The following is an 18,380-nucleotide window of genomic DNA, read 5'->3' as shown; positions in this document are numbered from 1 at the left end:
GACACTGGTAGTAAAGGTGGAGGGGGAGGAATAGCCTTAAAAGTGCTTTGCTTGTGAAAACACAAAGTTCAGGGAGGACTGAGTCTGATGCTTGGTAAACCTTCATTTAGTTTTGTTCCCAATTTTAATTAACTCTCTTACTATCTAACTTGCCTATAATCCATTCAGCTCTAACATGTGAAACAAAGCTCAAGTTTCTCTCTTTATTCTTGTTTTCTTGAATACACTCTGCAATGTGTTACTACTATATGACTCCTTCTCTTTTTACCAGTGAATTACATTTTAATGTTCACGTTTTGTTCTACCTGGCCTTCAATACACTGGCATCTATCAAGGGTTGGTTTCTTCCTTGCAAAAGCTACTTCCAAATGCAGGATGTGTCCCCTCCCAACCCAGAATTTCATTAAGCAAATTTAAGTGGCATCTTGTCTAGGGTTGTTTTTTGCTTTGTACTTGAAGCAACCAGGAAACAATCCAGCCCCAACAACTTTGAACTAGATTAAGCGGGTTTGAGAATGTTATGTCACATTATAAAGGACTGGTATCTCATCCAGGGTAAGTTCCAGTCTTGCATGCTATACAACCGGGACTGGTTCTGGCCCCCACAACTTGGACTGGTTAAAGTGGATTTGAGAATATTACATTACATTACAATGGACTCGAATCTGTCTAGAACAGGGGTGGGCAAAGTCATTCCTGGAGGGCCGCAGTGGCTGCAGGTTCTTGTTCCAACACAGTTGCTTAATAAGAAGCACGTATTGCTGTTGAAATACTTCTGCTTCATTTTAGTTCTCTCCCTCATTAAGATTTTGAACACTTATTGCTTATTTAAGTCTTAAACAGCTGCATTCTCGGTTTTTAATTGCTCCTTATTAGCAATAAGATGCAAATGACAAAAGAAACCAGCAGTTGTCCATTTTGCTTGTTACCCTTTACACCTGTGTGTATTTATCGTGCACTATTTGGTTTAATTAAATACTTGGAAGGAAAGAGAAGAGAAAAAAGTGAAGGATTGAGGATTACTCATTCATTTTAGCCTTCAAAGTATTTGGATGATATCCTTAGAATGGAAAAAAAAACCTAGGATATGAGAATGACTTGACATAGCAGAGTTAAAGCTCTAACAAGCCATGAAATGTAATTATTGGCAAGGATTGTTTTCTAATTAAGCAACTGGGTTGGAACAAAAACCCGCGGCCACTGCGGCCCTCCAGGAATGACTTTACCCACCCCTGGTCTAGGAAGTGTCCTGCTTTTTAGCCAATACAATCAGAAAAAGATCTTCATGATGCTATAATGGATTAGATGGAATTGAGAAGGTTATATTATTTTGCAGCGGCACGGTGGCACAGTGGTAGCGCTGCTGCCTCGCAGCTAGGAGACCTGGGTTCGCTTCCCGGGTTCTCCCTGTGTCTGCGTGGGCAGTGAGTGCGGGAGCAGGGCTTGGTGGCTCCTCACAGACACCATAGGATTGGGAATGGGGACGCAAAATGAAATCATGGCCCAGGGGTGTGAAAGGTTATTACAGAAGAAGACAAACGCTGAGATGGAGTGCACAGCTTGTCTTATTTTAAAATTGCTAAACCTTTTTGGTAAAAATGACATATATAAACTATTTTACAATGTGTGTATAATCTCAAGACACGGTTCAATACTCGACAACTGTCTTGGAAGTAGCTGGTATGTTATTATGCTTTTATTTTCCGGTGATGCCCCATGCCCCATTAGCCTCCATTGTAAAGTGCCTGTGGGAGCAACATATTTTTGTAAATATATAGAAAACACTTAGTTTTAGAACAAAAATTGTGTGTGGCAAATACCATACCATACTTGAAAAACAACAAACTGGTGGGAAGCTAGTTGGTCTAGGTCTCCACGACTGTGGCTGTATCTGATTTTGTCTTTGACTTTTTCTGTGATAGCTGACTGTGGACACCCCAGAGATTTATTTTCTCAAGGGATGCTGCTGACTGGAGATTTTGTTTTCCACTCAACAATCAATTAATGCACAGATATTCTTAGGTTCTATTTATGTTAATCATTTTCACACCACTTTATTCGTCATCTGTTTAAACAAATCTGTGTCTTTATGTGCACTCATTATGTAATTAATAAATTCTGTATTTGCATCTAACTGCCTACTTTGAAAAATTGATTTAACAGCTACATCCAGAATTGGCACACATGAAGTCTCTATGCTCTTCACTTATAGTGTCAGCTCCTGATGTCTCCTTTAATTCACTTAATTCTCATACAGCACACTGAAAACAGACTTAATAGAGCTCAAACAAATTTATGAATATGAAAACTGAAAAATGTATAAATAACAAATAATACACACAAGAACACTATTTATTTACTATCTTTTTAAATGGACAGCAATAGACAAGGATATACTGGTATAAAAATACTACAATTTAAGCTAACAGTGCCACTAGGTAATATTTAGGACAAACTCTTGGTATCTAACTCAGGACTTCACATTAAATAGCACCCAATAATTTTTTTTGTAGTTTGGAATGATCTGGTATTCTTCATTCATGCAAAAAGGCAACAGGGGAGCAAGAAGAGTGTTATGTAAACGTGCCTTGTTAAGGACTGGTGCCCCAACCGTGGTTGGTTCCAGGACTGCCAGTACTGAACTAAATAAGTGGGCTAAAAAATGAATGGATGGATGGACGGACAGGGAAAAAGTTACATATTCTGGCAGGACTAGCAACCAAGAGGAAGAAATTGCATCTAAAGAATCACCTAAAATGGAAATAGTTAAAAAAGAAACTCCAAAATACACAACCAGTTCAAAGAATGACACAAATTGACAACAGCAATTAAGCATAATTTAAGGTTTCTTTGCAATTCAAAGCTTTGGTTTTTAAGGAGATGATGATCTTGAGTAATAGAGTGAGATCTGACTTTGCATAGATTATAAATGGCAGGGGATGACAAAAGCAAAGCAGAAAAAAAAAGATGGGAGAAAAAAAAAACCTGGAAAAGTCACAAGACATGGCATATTCACTCACCTTTTATCAATTAACAGGATTATCCATGAACTAAGCACTAAATGTACACAAGATTGCAACTAAATACATGTAATGTTAAATCTGTGCAGCCTTCCAAATGTATCATTAAACAAAACTAGCAATTTACAGTACTTGCTTTCTAAACAGCATTTGTACATAACATAGACGGTGCTTTATATACAAAAGATGGACCTATGGGCCAAATATCAGTCACTTTGCAGTTAAGAATATGAACTGGAGACATTAAAGCCACGGATTCTGTCACAACCTTCTGACACACTGCTTTAAAGTAGGAAAGTTTTTGAGATTGGAATGTTGTTTTCAGATTTCGTCCCAACCCCCCACCCCATACTGGGCTGGCTCTTGCAGGAACAGATATCATCTGCCAAGATGCTTAAATAAATTAGGTGGCTTTAGTCCTTTTTATGATGCCAAATATAATATACAATTTTGAGTTCCGATTAATCCAGTACAACGTCGCTTTGTAATAGAATTAACAAAAGCATGTCTATAAAAAAACGTTATTATAAATTGTGTGTATTCAGATGTTACATCTTTAATACTTTACAGAAAATCTATCGATAAGCATTTTATCCAAAAAAACAACCACAATTTCGAATTTTCGAAAAGTATCTTCCAGGCATTCTTTACTGGCTTTGGGGTTACAAGCGCTGGGGAGTCAAAGCGGGAGGACTGCAGCTGAACATGTTTGTGATCGAGAAATTAACATTTCAAAATTACAAGCTCTCTCTCTCTCCCCGTTGTAATAAAAACACTGTTGGCTTTGTCATTTTTCCTACTGAATGCGCACCTCCTGTTTACACGCAGCTGAGTAAAATGACCGCCCCTCCGAAATCACGTTTTTTTAAGGAATTAACGTGCTACATGCCTCCACTGCATCTCGTTACAGAGCGAGCGAGTTTTTTTCCCACATTATATTTATTGGGGGAAAGCATGCGCAAAGTGTAAAGTCGCGCGCGGCTTTTACAATCCGCAATGGTTTTTTTTACACCTTTTGACAACACGACTAGCTTCACAACCTAGTCCGCTTTCAATCTCAAAAAATAAAAGCGCTAACGAGTCTATTTCTTGATAATTCAACCGGCGGACAAGTGGGCTGCCGCATCTTGCAGCCAAATCGTGCGGAGAATTGTAATGCGAGAGAACCTCTGATGCCCTCAACCTGCGGCTTCCAGTGACGGAGCAAATTGTGGATCATTCCTGCAACAGGTTCTTCAAGCGAAGGATGTAGGAAAACAACTACACGGCCCCTTCATGTTATTTTTTTCACCACTTTTAGTAAGTTGCTTAGTCTGAAAATAACGGTATTTAAACTTTAGGGATTTGAACGTAACATCACACAATTAAACACAGGGCATCGGTGAAAGGTGTCTAAATAAAAATGGTCAGGCTCGTGAATGTGCGCAAGTAAATATATAAATAAAAAAAACATCAACATACGCAGTTTTTGCTTCATTAGTCTCATTTTTATGCATTACATGAAGCTCTCGACCTGCCCGGTCCGTATGTTCCAACTCGGTCACAGTATGCTAACTACAAAGCTACACTAGCGAACGCGAGTCGCGTTTACCTTACCTGTGAAGCACAGTAGAGGAATCCAGCACATAAATATAAAATCCATTGAGCACATTGCAGAACACCGTTTCGCTTTATAAACCGTTGTAAATCATTTAACTGTTCTTCTCGTCATGCCAGACTTCGACTCATCGCAATAATAAAGTCGAACTGTCACTCCGAGTACAAAAGAGCCATACCATTTTTGTTATGGGGAGGGGAGGAAGCGCTTAATTTAAAGTGCAAAACCATCAGATAAATATAAATGAGGGTAACATAGAGTGAAATATTTTAGGACAAAGTAATAAAATAAATAAAAAAAATTAGGATTTTGTTTGATTAAGTTTGCCCTTGCAGTGGCTTACTGTTTATTACACGTACATCCCTGTGCGTGTTTTGGTACATCTCAGAGCAAGTCGTTACGCAGCAGTCTCTCCTTTTTGTTCAATTTTCTACTTAGAAACTTAAAAACTATTTATTGAATTTATTACATAATATTTCCATGTTTGTGCAAAATTGAGGAAAACTTATCACAGTGACTACCGGCAACAGATGAAATGAATTCAGGTAACAGTAACATAATTCTGTCTGGATTTTCTTATTCGTTTTTACATTTCAGTCTAAATCTACAGTTTTCAGAAATTATGACGGAAAATATGTGTGTAGACCTCCGGAATGAAACGTGAAAGTTAAATATTCGCATTCAGCATTTAAAGGAATGAAGAGGATATTATCAACAGATAATTTATTTTAACGACTGAATTTGTTAGTAAATTTGTTATGTTTTTTTCTGCTCTCGTGAGTTTTGAATGATTTGTCGTAATTTTGCACATCGTCGCTGTGCCTGTGTGATCTTTGCATAACCCATGTTAACTGGTGACTAATTTAGCTCAATGTGAGCAATCGTTGCACCCGTTGCCACTCCAGGCAAATTTAAAGTCCCCTCAGGATCATTTTCAAGTTGCAAACGTCCAAGATACTCAAAGGTAATTTTGAAGCATATAAATTTGCATCTGCATCCTTCAAGATGTATCAAGGTCAGTCTCAACCGGATGCTTCTACAAGTAGCTGAGATTGTCAATCAGGTAAATATGTTTGCTTCAAATATTTCACTGGATCCGTCTCAGTTTGTTTGAGTTAGAAGAAGTTTCTTCACATATTTTAGCCATCTTTAAATTATGCGGTATTGAGTCTATGGAAGTCACAAGGAACATTTAAGATTTAGAGATCATGATATTGATAATGTATTTGCATATTTTCAATTATTGTGCTGCAAATATAAACTTCCAGTGAAACACTTTTTCTTTCAAATCAGAGCTATCGCTAAAATCAACCTACCAACCTTCCCTTATCTTTCACCTGTATCTGTCTCAGAGGTGATTCTGTCTAGTATGGTGGCATCTCCAGAGTTTATCAGAAATCTCAAGGAATGTTAATGATCTCAGGGGAAGCCGAAAAAAAATCTCTTTTTTAAAATGTTAGAAAAGGAATTAAATTAAGCCATTCCCAGAATAAATTCTAATTCAATAAGCCCTGAGCACTCCATAATTCAAATAAAAATTGTTCATTGTTTACATATCTTGTCTAAAATGTACTCACGGCAAGATTCAACCCATGAGTGAAGTCATCAAGCACTTTCATCGCTAGGTCACATATTTCGGGAATCTCCTACACTTTAACCACTTTTGGGCAAAAATGTTTTTATATTGCTTAGAGATTTTTGGATTATAAGTCACCCCTAACGCCTCAACAACAATATCTGGAGTAATACAAGCAGGCATAACTGTGCTATGAAAAAATCTGATGTAATATGCCAAACCACACTACTTGCACAGATTTATTTTGATAAACTGAAAGAATCCCAATCCACCATCTATAACACAGTTGGAAAGTGATGTTTTGTATTACCTCAGCTTGGAAAAAAATCATATTCCTTCTACAAAGATCTGTTCAGAACATTTTCAAAACTTGGCAAGAACTCATTAATTTTATTTTCAAATAAACATGGCAGGCCTGTTTATCTTTTTTGCTGTTTTATTCCACGTTCTGTGTCAAGAATCATTTTAAAAGGGGTGCTGTAACTTTTAATGGCTGTCTTAGTTGTTGACAGTATATGGGTGTGTCAACAAGGCAATAGCCTCAACTTAAGCAGCACGTTGGCAAGAGTGTTATTTTCATGTAACTTTTTGCTTACCATTATACAATAATAAAAATAGCAAAAAGTTAAGTATGAACCTTAAGAATTACATACTCAACCAGTGTCTTATTTATGTATAAACTACCTACAAGTAGAAGAAGAAATATTTTCACTTTAAACGTTTTGGATTTCACATAACACAGTTCACAATGCCTTGCAGCAGTTTGAGTGTCACAGAATCAAATGGTGCAAGTGCATTTTGAGGCTTATTTTTACATAACACATTGTATATAAACTATAGTTATTTTGTCATTTTTAGTAATTTCTGAAAATTCGTCAAGGTACTAATCACAGGTAAAGTGTCTGTTAAAAGTTTTGTAAGTTTGTACTACGTGTTTTAGCTTAAAAGGACAGAAGACTTTTAGCTTACAGGATAACCTGAAACTTCCAAGATATTTAGAGAAGTGTGCAGGAGGAGCAATACAGGTTTCATTTCACATTCAATTTCATAGTATGCATTTTTTTATTTAATACTTATTTTGTGTTGCATTGTTTTAAAACTACTTTTCATTTTTTCAATTTTTTTCCAAATATTGTATTTAATTATTTATTTTTGATAGATTTTTTCGAGAATCCATCATAACATGAAGTCTGTATAACAATATGTATTGTTTGTGGATTAAGTGTATTGCCTGATGCCTAGTAAGGATATATTTGAGGGTGGCAAAATGTGCCTTGCCTCAGATGGCATTATTTAACACATCAACTCTAGTTGCTGTGTCATCAAAGCATACTGTTGTACTTGCTGTGCTATTTTCTTTTGATTGGGCAGTGTTTTGTTGTTACATTTTGTTTCTTAAATAAAAATATATTTATATTATCCATCAGGATCTGTAAGCATCTTTTTTTTTTTAGAATCACTCTTAGCTAAATAAAAGTTCTGACTTTTAAGGTGCATTAGGATCACCATTCTCTATCATGACCAATCTACAAACATGTCAGTCTTTATAATATCATTCTCAAAAAGAAACATACTTCTGCAAGTGTCCCAGATTGTTATTGCAACTTCTCCAGCTTGTGTCGCCCACACAAGGATCTGAAAGCTGTGGGTCTTTGGTATTTAACAAATTTAGCCCTGAAGTGTACAGTATGATGTAAGCCTTTAAAAGTTTCTTCCATTCATTTTCTGAAGTGTGTTCAGGGCTGTCTCTATGCAATTGGAAATCATCTCTTGAGGGCATGTCAGATTATAACAGGGCACAATCTTGAAAACACTCATACAAACTTAAATGCATTATTAAATTGCAGTTTAGAGTTGTGGGGGGACAGCATAGGGCAAAAGGCTAGAAGTAGCCATAGTCAAGATGACAGTCTGGCAGGACCCGATCATGCATACATGCACAGCCACACTCTCACAGGGCCGGAAAGAATAGCCATTTAACGTGATATACATGTCTGTAGGGTGTGGGAGGAAACACTGAGTACATGGAGGAAAACTCAGGCAAGCACAGGGTGAACATGCAGACACAATAACTGGGTCAATTATAATTAAAGATGCTGGACATGTGTGACAGCAGTGTTCATTATGGCTTCACCGTGCTGTCCAAATTAATTCATATCTGGATAGATTAGCATAACCAATAAATTAAACATGAATGACTTTGGGATGCAGATGAAAGGAATTCTGAACCAAAACTATGAATCAACCTGGAATCCAAGCTTGCTGTGCCACCATGGCTTAACCTGACTTAACCTCATGTCTTGAATATCCAAGCTGTCATTTCTTGAGTTTTCGATTATTGCATCCATCTATCCATTTTCATAACCCACTTAGCTAATTTATTGTTTTAAGGGGGACCATATCAAACAATTTCAAAGGGCCTTATATGTAAAATATGACACACGTATCTTAAAGTGGCACAATCTTTACAACTGCTACCTCACAGATCCAATGTCCTGGGTTCAAATACTGCTCCTATTTGTTATTTGTGTGTTGTTTTAACATTCTGCCTATGTCTACATTGTTTTTTCTGTGCACTCTGGTTTTTCTTCAACATCCACTGATGATGTGCTTGTCAAGTTTATTTGCAGTTCTAAAGTGTGCCCTGTGAAAAACCTACAACCTGTACAGAGTTGATTCTGGCCTAGCACCCCATACACTCTGGCTCTCCGTGACCCTGAGGCAGACTAAGCATTAATGCTATGTGTGATCTAAAGCTGAAAATGTGTGGTTGTAAGGCCTAATTTATCAAATACAGTTAGATAAAACCCCAACATTCTGATGCTTTATATTTGTTCTTAAACATAATGAATGAATCACACCATTTTAGAGATGGATCAAAGAGGAGTCTCAAGAAGATTTTTCATATTCACACATTTCACAGGATTACAGAAGGTTAGCACTCTATGTAAAGGAATGCAGTTTTTAAATTTTTTTCCAAACATGGAGCCAAAAAGTGTGCAAGGAACAGAAGTCAGGGAAATAAAATGAACGGCAGAATTCCTAGATTTAAAGGAGCATGTACAAACTGTAAAGAACTAATACAGTCTGATATACAGTAGATGTGGGTGGCATGGTTATACATTATCCAGCATGTTTTCTATATGGGGTTTGGACATTCTCCCATTGTTTTCCTCCTGGTACTCCACTTTTCCTCTCACTTCTCCACAGACAACTTTGATAGGTTATCTTGAAATTCCAAATTGATCAGAGAGTGAGTGTGGACATTCAGTGGACCTACACTCTGTCCAGGGCTATTTCCTGCCTTGTGCCTGTTGCGGTGAGAATAGGCTATGGTGCCCTTTGACCCTGAATTTGATGAAATGGATTTAAAAATGAATACTTGAATAATAGATATAAACACACACACCGCTAAAGCTGGTATTTCTATAGTTTTACAGTATAAGGCTCATAAGGTTAAGTCTTGATGGCAGCTCTAGATGCTGAGTTTTTAAGATGGTACAGTACACCAGCCAAGATGTATAATTATAGAAATTCTATAACAGCATCTTGTAGAACAGAGATCATAGGAGTTCTTGCAGTTACTGTATCATTTTGTTAATTATGCTTTGCCTATATGAGGGTAGTGAAGCAGATAGAGTTGCCGCCCTTGAGCTTGATATAATTGCCAACTAGGAGGCCTTTACTATGGTGTTCCTATGACCTCTGTGTGCTCCCAGGTTTTCTCTAACAATCTGAAATCTGAACACATCTTGCTGACTTCATTGGAAAGTCTATGTGTGTGTACAGTAAATGTGTGCTGAGTGATGAGTCAACATTCCTTCCAAGACTGATTCTCACCCTCAAAGCAGTGCTGCAGGGATATGCTGAAAATCTTAATAACCTGGATTAACAAGGTTGACAAATTTATTTTATGCTCGGTTAATATGGCTAGTGACTGTGAATGCCATCTGAACTCTTCCCATTAAACCCACACCTCATGTCAAATCGGGTGGGACATTCAGATGGATAGTTTTCTCCATGTAAACCTCGTAAAACATAATGGGTGGATGATGAATGTAAACAAATATAAAAAATAAATGCAATTCAATTCTTTCAATACATTTTCACACTTCCTTTCTTATCAGATGGTAGGCTGAGTGCCTAATAAGACAAAAAATAAAACTTAAAAAAAATTGTATGTAACATTTGGCTCATATGGGTGAATGTTTCAGTGTAGTGTGTCTCAAGCTGAACTGGTAAACCAACCAGGGCTGCTTAGCATCTTGCACTAGGACCTGTGGGGATAGGTTCCAGCTCCCTGTAATCTTGAATTGGATATAAAGGGTAGAAAATAATTGTAAGCATACATGGGCAGTCTAATAACATTTATTTGTTTTCTAATTTAAATAAAGTAATTTAGGTTACTGGTTGGCATGTTGGAACAATGGATAGAGCTGTAGCCACTCTGTCCAGTGCCCTGCATTCAAACTGGGTGTGTGGAGTCTCCCCAGGTGCCTCATGTATATCATCTTGTGTGGAATTCACACTAAAATATGGTGTATGGACCAAACTAAAAATGTGTGTACGTACAAAAAAATTTAGATGCATGAAACTGTGTGTAGGCAAAATTCTATGTATTTTTCCTTTATAAATTCCAATCAATGTGAATTTTAATGCTCATGCATGAGCCTACAGCACCACCCTGGCTCCCCACTGAATTTTGCATATATGACTATGCAGATCAATATATATAGCCCCTTCTGTTCAGTGTTCTTTTAATAGACAATGACAAAAGCATTTGTAAAAACGAAGAATTTCAGCGAATGTGAAATGGAAGTCCTGCACAGTGAAGTGGAGGGAAGGAAAAATGTACTATTTGGTGGCTTAAGCAGTGGTATAACCAACAAAAGAAAATTGATGGAGTGTAACAGCGTGGTGAAGGCACTCAAAAGTTCAAGTTCAGAATTATGCACAGTACCCAAAATAAAAAAGAAGTAGTCAGATATCAAAGTCAATGTGATAAGGTGAGTCGCAGCCCACTGTCTGAGTGTCAGCACCACTGGAGGAGGTAGTGGAATTCCAGGACTCACACCGTATGAGCAGTGAGCTGCTGCAGTTATTGGTGAGACACTTACCTGTATATATCTCACCAAAACATTAATGAGACACATTTTCACATCACAGTTAATTTTCACATTAATAGAGTGTAAATGCTTTCTATTTACATGAGAAAACTCATTCTCTGAAGGTGCTTTTATAGCAACGTACATGCAGTCAATCACTCCAATTGCATTTGGAAAACTGGACGTTGCTACGATGCTTGATGCTTCCCCGTTCAACCACAGTATAAGGAAACCTTATGTATCTGGATGAAAAGCAGATAATACCATACCATACAATTGGAATGGCACAACTCAGTGGTGACTGAGAAATACCCAATCGGTCAGGCAGTTCACTTTGAAAAGCTCCTGTAGCTAAAAACCTAAGGGTGGGCAGAACTTGTAAAGGGGAGAACTTGTAAAGGAGCAGGTAGAGCACAACTCCTCAAAGTCTGCCTTTGTAATGCCAGCTCCAGTTCAGCACACAGCTCTAAGAGGATAGTTCTCAGAAATCTAAATCGACTTAGCAGCCAGTCTTCATCATGGGACTAGAAATCAATATGATATCTAAATATGAGTCCTCTTCTAATTCATGATTTGCGATTTCTACTAATAAGTTACGATAAAACAGTCATGGTAGTTTGGCCTTTCTGTGCACATTATATTGTTACACATTGATTACAATCATGTTTTAAATTTCTAAAAGATATATAATTAATTTCGGTGTATTTGATAAGGACCTCATCATTTTTTCAAATATAAAAAAGAGGGAAGCCAGACAGAAACAGTAGCACTACTTTGACACTGGGTGCCACCCATTTACAAAGTGGAGCAGAAACGTGGGTATGCATGGTCTGAGGCTTCTGTAAAAATGTGCATCGCATTACACCCAGTTTAGTTTTTATCCATGATTGTTTTGTCTTGGTAGAGTAATATATATATTGCTCTACTTTCCCCTATTGTATTATTGATATGTAGCCTTAGAATGTCTAATCTCACAGACTTGCCACTGTTTATAAGGTATTAATGTATATAACTTATCCCCACCTTCCCTTCTATATCTATAACCTTAGGCAATTAGATGTAGTAAAAGACAAGCAAAAGTTAATTTACAGTTTAAGCAATGTATTATTGATAATATTCATAAATAATAACAAAATGCAAAGTATTTTTGAATATTGGCAATCATACAACCTGATTAAATGGTGATATGTAGTTCTAGCGGCACACAGTCTTCTAGTTACTTAAATGTCTCTAGTTAAGGCATCATTGGTGCTCAGCTTTCAGCCACATGTCTGTTCAAAATGGCTGCTGGGCTGTGTTCTTCATTGTGTTGTCTTCATCACAGGATAGCAAGAGAGATGCTTCTTTCAGATGTTGGTTAGTAAGAGAGAGATTGTGAGGTTAAACACATACATATATAGATTTTCTGTCCAACCCCTACAGCCAATAGGGCGTCGTAGTACTTAAAGGACTCTGAGACAAGCCAATTCCAAGCAGCCATACCTCAGACCAATGGGGGAATACAACATCTTAATACCTGCCACCCCCAAGAGCATATGTCTTTAAGTCATTCTTGCGGGGGTAGAAATGAATTAAGCAAAGAAACACTAACCAAACTGGTTTAAGGCACATCTTCCCTCAAATCCTGTTGTAAAATTCAAAGAGGCTCAGCCATAAAAGGGGGGGGGGCAAACATGAATGCCTCTCACCAAAGTAACACTAAATTACATTGCTTTGCCTAAAAATCAAATAAAGACATATAAAATATTCATCAAGTTATATGTAAAATCTCACATCACAACACTCCACCCCGATGAATGTTTTGTACAATGATTTTGTAAACAGTCTTAATTGTTTAAAGAGTCTGTTGAATAACTTGTGCTTTGGTTTGCAGTATTTGATCTCCCAGTGTTAAAAGTTGTCCATGACCATTTGTACATTACATATCTTCTTTATTTCAAAGACAATCTGAAGAACTTGGATGCGCTTCTGATGACTTGTATCTGCTCCGGCTTGCTTTCAACTGTTTGTTTAGCTTTCTGCAGTCTTCATATGTCATCAGATCTGGTGGTTCAAAATGAGACAAGTCCACACCTTCCACTAAACTAGCCCACTACAATTTAGTCTATTGTGTGAATTTTTAATCTGTGCTTGTTTTGTGTCTAACTGCTAACTAGATCCTTGTCCCAAACTATCTGTTTAAGCATATGCAGCTGTACAATTAATATCAAAATTTGAATGGTAAAATGCCACAGGTGCTAGTTCAACCACTTCTGCCCAAGTGAGAGCACATGTAACACTGCATAAACTGTTCACAAAACCAACCTTTGTGGCCCCTCTTTACACATTTGGGGTTGATTTAGTTGCCTATTGTGCTTTCCTACCCATGGTGCAACTCTTGACTGCCATCAGCCTTTACCTGTATAGGCTGGCATCACCACCATGAGACATCACAGCTATGCAACTCATCATTCCCCCTGTAGGCCACCCGTACAGTTGTTTGCTCACCATATGCATACTCGTTGTGCTAAACACCTCAGTTCAGAACTGGCCCACTGGTCCTCTGCTTGTACCACAGCTGACAACCTCAGCAGGGCTTCCGTATTTTCCCAATTAGACTATACCTAAACATCGGAGCCCATATGACTTGCAAATGTACCAGCTGCACCTGCTTTCCTGAAATGTTCACCAATTTTCTTAGTGTACATTTTCCTTAATAATAGTATTAATTATATTAATTATCCCACTTAATTAATTAATACCCAGAATGTATACTTTATGAACCCAAAATTAATCCCCTTATTTTGGCATTCCTAACTGGTTTGTTCAGTTTCCACCCCTTGGAATATAAATTTGCTGCAGTAATGAACAAACTTTTCCTTTTAAACTATAGCTATTCTGACTAGCCTTCTTATTGCATGACTCGTTGACTTGTTACTTACTTAAACCCCAGTAAGTGTCTTTTTCTTGCTGTCTCTTCAGTTCTTGTTCTTGTCTATGTCTTTAGTCTTTCTCTTTGGTCTTTTCCTGTTTCTTTTTTTCATTCCGCTATGTAGGCAGGTCTGCAAAATGGAAGGTGACAAAGCAGTTTCTGTCCATCTCATCTTTTGGTTGTTAAACCTGGTGCCAAAACTCAAACTTTGCTTCCAGGCATTCATTGGAACAGCTTGGCCACCAATGCCACTCTGCTCCAATGTGCTAATGGTAACCCAATCTCCTGCATGGATTTTACTCTGCTAATTGCCTTCACTATTTATTACCTGCACCAACACAAAGTCCATAAAACCTTACAATAGAAGTAGCACTATTGCAAAAGGCCAGAAAATGGAAACAGAAATAACTATTTTCCCTTTCCTGTCTTCCTGCGCTACCCTTCTATTTTTTTCCATTTGCCTGTGTGTTCTTTTTTATTTTTTTTATTTTATGGTAACTGCTACTTGAAAGTGTGGGCTATAACCTCTCCAAAATTCCAGTGCCAGATCCAGCATCTCTCCTAAAACTGACCTGTGTTCTTTACTAAAGACCAGCTCACTTTTCTCCATTTTATTGCATGGAGTTCCATAAGCTGTCTTTTTAAACAACTGGTCAGTCAGGTTTCGAATTACTGAACCTAAATGTGTGTGTTTTTTAATTACTGCTGGCCCTAGCACAGCTGTTAGGACCCTCACACCCCTGTGCATTCCTGACTTGCTGTCTGAGATTGGAAACCTTCCTGCTGCACCGTCCCCCATCCTTTGTTCTTTGGCTTGTCCTGGTCTATTCAAACCAAATCCTAAACTGGTGCACTTTTTTTCCAACTCAGCCATTCTTGCATTATCACTTTCAGACCTTTCACACACAAGCACTTGAATTTCTTTTATTTCCACTGTTACTTGTTTAAATTCCACACTTTCTTTACTCAGTATCCTTATGCCATTATCCATTTCATGCCCTCTAGTCAACAACTGCAATTCACACTCACCAGCTTCTCTGCCTTCTATCTGATTTCTTTGTCCTAAATCAAATTTCAATGCAGCACTGGTTACCTTTCTTAACAGTGGTGAAATATCTATCGGTGTAGCATGTTCTTTAACTACTGGACAGACCTCAGAATCACCTCGAGATTGTGGTGCAGTGGAAAATAATAATGGAAGAAAACATCCTTGCTGTTTTCCCTTCCTTTCATCTCTCTCCTTTTCCTCACACTCACATTCCCACTCTTTTTCTGACCACTCATCTGTCTCGTATAAGTCACCCACCCATGTTTTAGGGTTCCAGTAAGATCCCATTACTATTGCCCTAACTTTCACCATGGGTGGTTTTCTCTCCTTGTTCCTCCTGCTTTCTGTGCTTTCCACTTCTGCAGTGGGTGTTCTACATGCTAGCACTTCACAATTATCACACCAACTGTTACATCTTTCAAAACTTTTACACAACATTCCATTTTCACTTTCATTCACTTTGCTATCTTCTTCCTCATACTGATCTTCCTTATTTCCAATAATACAAGCTAGTAAACCTCTTATAACAGAAGCTGTCTTCTTTACACCTGATCTCTGTTTTCCTGATTTTAATCCTTCCAGCCCCCTTCCATTTTGTTGCATGCTCAGCTCAGCTTCTGCTTGCTCTACCTGCACTACAGGTTTCCATTTCTTAGCTTTATTCTGTTTGCTTCTGCCACTCCACTGGAAGATGGCTGACTTTAATATAAATGTAGACATTTGTGAGTCTACAATTTTACTCTAATACAATTTTCCACCTTCGTTATGGGTTGGCCTACTTTTGCCCCTGTAAGCAAACATACACGTACATACACAAAGATCCTAAACGAATAAGTGCCGTATGAATGATGCATGCATGTCCCATCACTTCCTAGCATTTTAAACACTTAAATGCCGTATGAATGACGCATGCAATGTTCCACCACTCTCTAGCACTTTAATTAGGGACTCACTACGACCAGCACTAACAAACATGCGGGTGTCCTCGTGACACACATGAAATCTCTACACTTTGTTGGTTATATTCCATTCAGCAACCAAATTCACCGCATTTGTATACTGGGTGCCCTAAAATTCACATACATAAACACACATATACATCAACAGTATTTGCAAACAGGGTGCAAAACATGGTTACCCCAAAATCCTGCCGGCTACACCAATTGTTTTGTCTTGGTAGAGTAATATATATATTGCTCTACTTTCCCCTATTGTATTATTAATATGTAGCCTTAGAATGCCTAATCTCACAGACTTACCACTGTTTATAAGGTATTATTGTATATAACTTATCCCCACCTTCCCTTCTATATCTATAACCTTAGGCAATTAGATGTAGTAAAAAGACAAGCAGAAGTTAAGTTACAGTTTAAGCAATGTATTATTGATAATATTCATAAATAATAACAAAATGCAAAGTATATTTGAATATTGGCAACCATACAACCTGATTAAATGGTGATATGTAGTTCAGGCGGCACACAGTCTTCTAGTTACTTAAATGTCTCTAGTTAAGGCATCATTGGTGCTCAGCTTTCAGCCACATGTCTGTTCAAAATGGCTGCTGGGCTGTGTTCTTCATTGTGTTGTCTTCATCACAGGATAGCAAGAGAGATGCTTCTTTCAGATGTTGGTTAGTAAGAGAGAGATTGTGAGGTTAAACACATACATATATAGATTTTCTGTCCAACCCCTACAGCCAATAGGGCGTCGTAGTACTTAAAGGCCTCTGAGACAAGCCAATTCCAAGCAGCCATACCTCAGACCAATGGGGGAATACAACATCTTAATACCTGCCACCCCCAAGAGCATATGTCTTTAAGTCATTCTGCGGGGGTAGAAATGAATTAAGCAAAGAAACACTAACCAAACCGGTTTAAGGCACATCTTCCCCCAAATCCTGTTGTAAAATTCAAAGAGGCTCAGCCGTAAAAGGGGGGGCAAACACGAATGCCTCTCACCAAAGTAACACTAAATTCCATTGCTTTGCCTAAAAATCAAATAAAGACATACAAAATATTCATCAAGTTATATGTAAAATCTCACATCACAACACATGTCGACATGAAAATGGAAATGGGCATATGCAATATTTTCGTGAGTACACACTGTTTATACATGAGGCCTCAGGTCTGTGTAGATTTTCCTTGCAACATCCCAAAACAATTCATACTGAATTAGTTCCGGTATGACAGAGTGTTGGTGTGTGCACACCATGCAGTGGACTGGTTCTCTGTCCAGCTCTGCTTTTTTTCCTTGTGTTGTCAGGATAGGCTTTGACCTGCTATAACCATACGTATATTAGTTTAAGCTGGTTTGAAAATGAATGTACAGTATGCAATTTGTTAGGCTAGCTTGTTTTAAAAAAAAAAAAATTTGGAGCTCCTTGTTAGTTTTACTGGAGTGATTAATGTTCCATTGGGGTGTTTTTAATACAATATAATCTGTTCTGCTCTTATTTTAGTTTCAATTTTGTTTTTGACATGTTGAAAGAATCAGGTTTTATGTTGAGACCATGTTGTGTCTGTTTGTTTGTCATTTTTATAGCATTGCTAGCTATGTTTAACTGGAAATGTGTGACATTACTGAGTAGAAAGTGTAAAGGTCAGTGCTCTGCAGTTGCTGATTGTGAATAATAACAAATCTTTTGCCTCATGCTTTGTTTGGTGATTGAATCTTTCACTGTTGACTTATTGACTTTTCTCAACGATGATATAAGGTTTTCTGTTGCTTAGGAAGTTTTGGTTATTATTTGACCTTCTGGTTATGATTTACATATGTTTTCTTGACTATGTTTTATTTTTTTGCCGTTGTTTCTAAAATAGTGCTAATTTTCACCTTCTTGCAGAATGCAATTTATGTCAATTGTGTCCCATGCTGCTGGGTCAGATACAGGCTCATCTCAACCATTATTATGATTTTATTATAATTCTCCTAAACCATAGTAATTTTTCTTTTGTACGTATTAATTTTTTCATAGTGTTTTGAATTTTGCTGTTTCTGGTATCACTTTTGTTTTGGTTCCTCATTTTATTTAACAACTTTTTGTTTTATTACATAATTATATTACAATGCCTTTTTGTTTTCATTATGAGTACCAACATTTTCTTGCCCTGTTGCTAA

The 18,380-nt window shown here is 37.5% G+C and overlaps 1 protein-coding gene across 2 annotated transcripts in view; it reads right to left on the bottom strand.

Annotated features, from left to right (window-relative positions):
* Window positions 1–4,737, bottom strand: part of LOC114650453 (immunoglobulin-like domain-containing receptor 2) — a 229,514-nt gene extending 224,777 nt beyond the window's left edge. For both annotated transcript variants that reach the window (XM_028800096.2, XM_051926141.1), the window contains exon 1: window positions 4,617–4,737. In XM_028800096.2, the coding sequence (XP_028655929.1) occupies window positions 4,617–4,671 (55 nt within the window). In that variant the 5' untranslated portion in view covers window positions 4,672–4,737. The remainder of the gene's footprint in view (window positions 1–4,616) is intronic.
* Window positions 4,738–18,380: the final 13,643 nt, after the last annotated feature.

Source organism: Erpetoichthys calabaricus, chromosome 4 (assembly GCF_900747795.2).
Source record: "Erpetoichthys calabaricus chromosome 4, fErpCal1.3, whole genome shotgun sequence".
Classification (NCBI taxonomy): Eukaryota; Metazoa; Chordata; class Cladistia; order Polypteriformes; family Polypteridae; genus Erpetoichthys; species Erpetoichthys calabaricus.
Note: the sequence above shows the minus strand (reverse complement) of the source record. Positions and strands in the feature narration are given on the sequence as shown.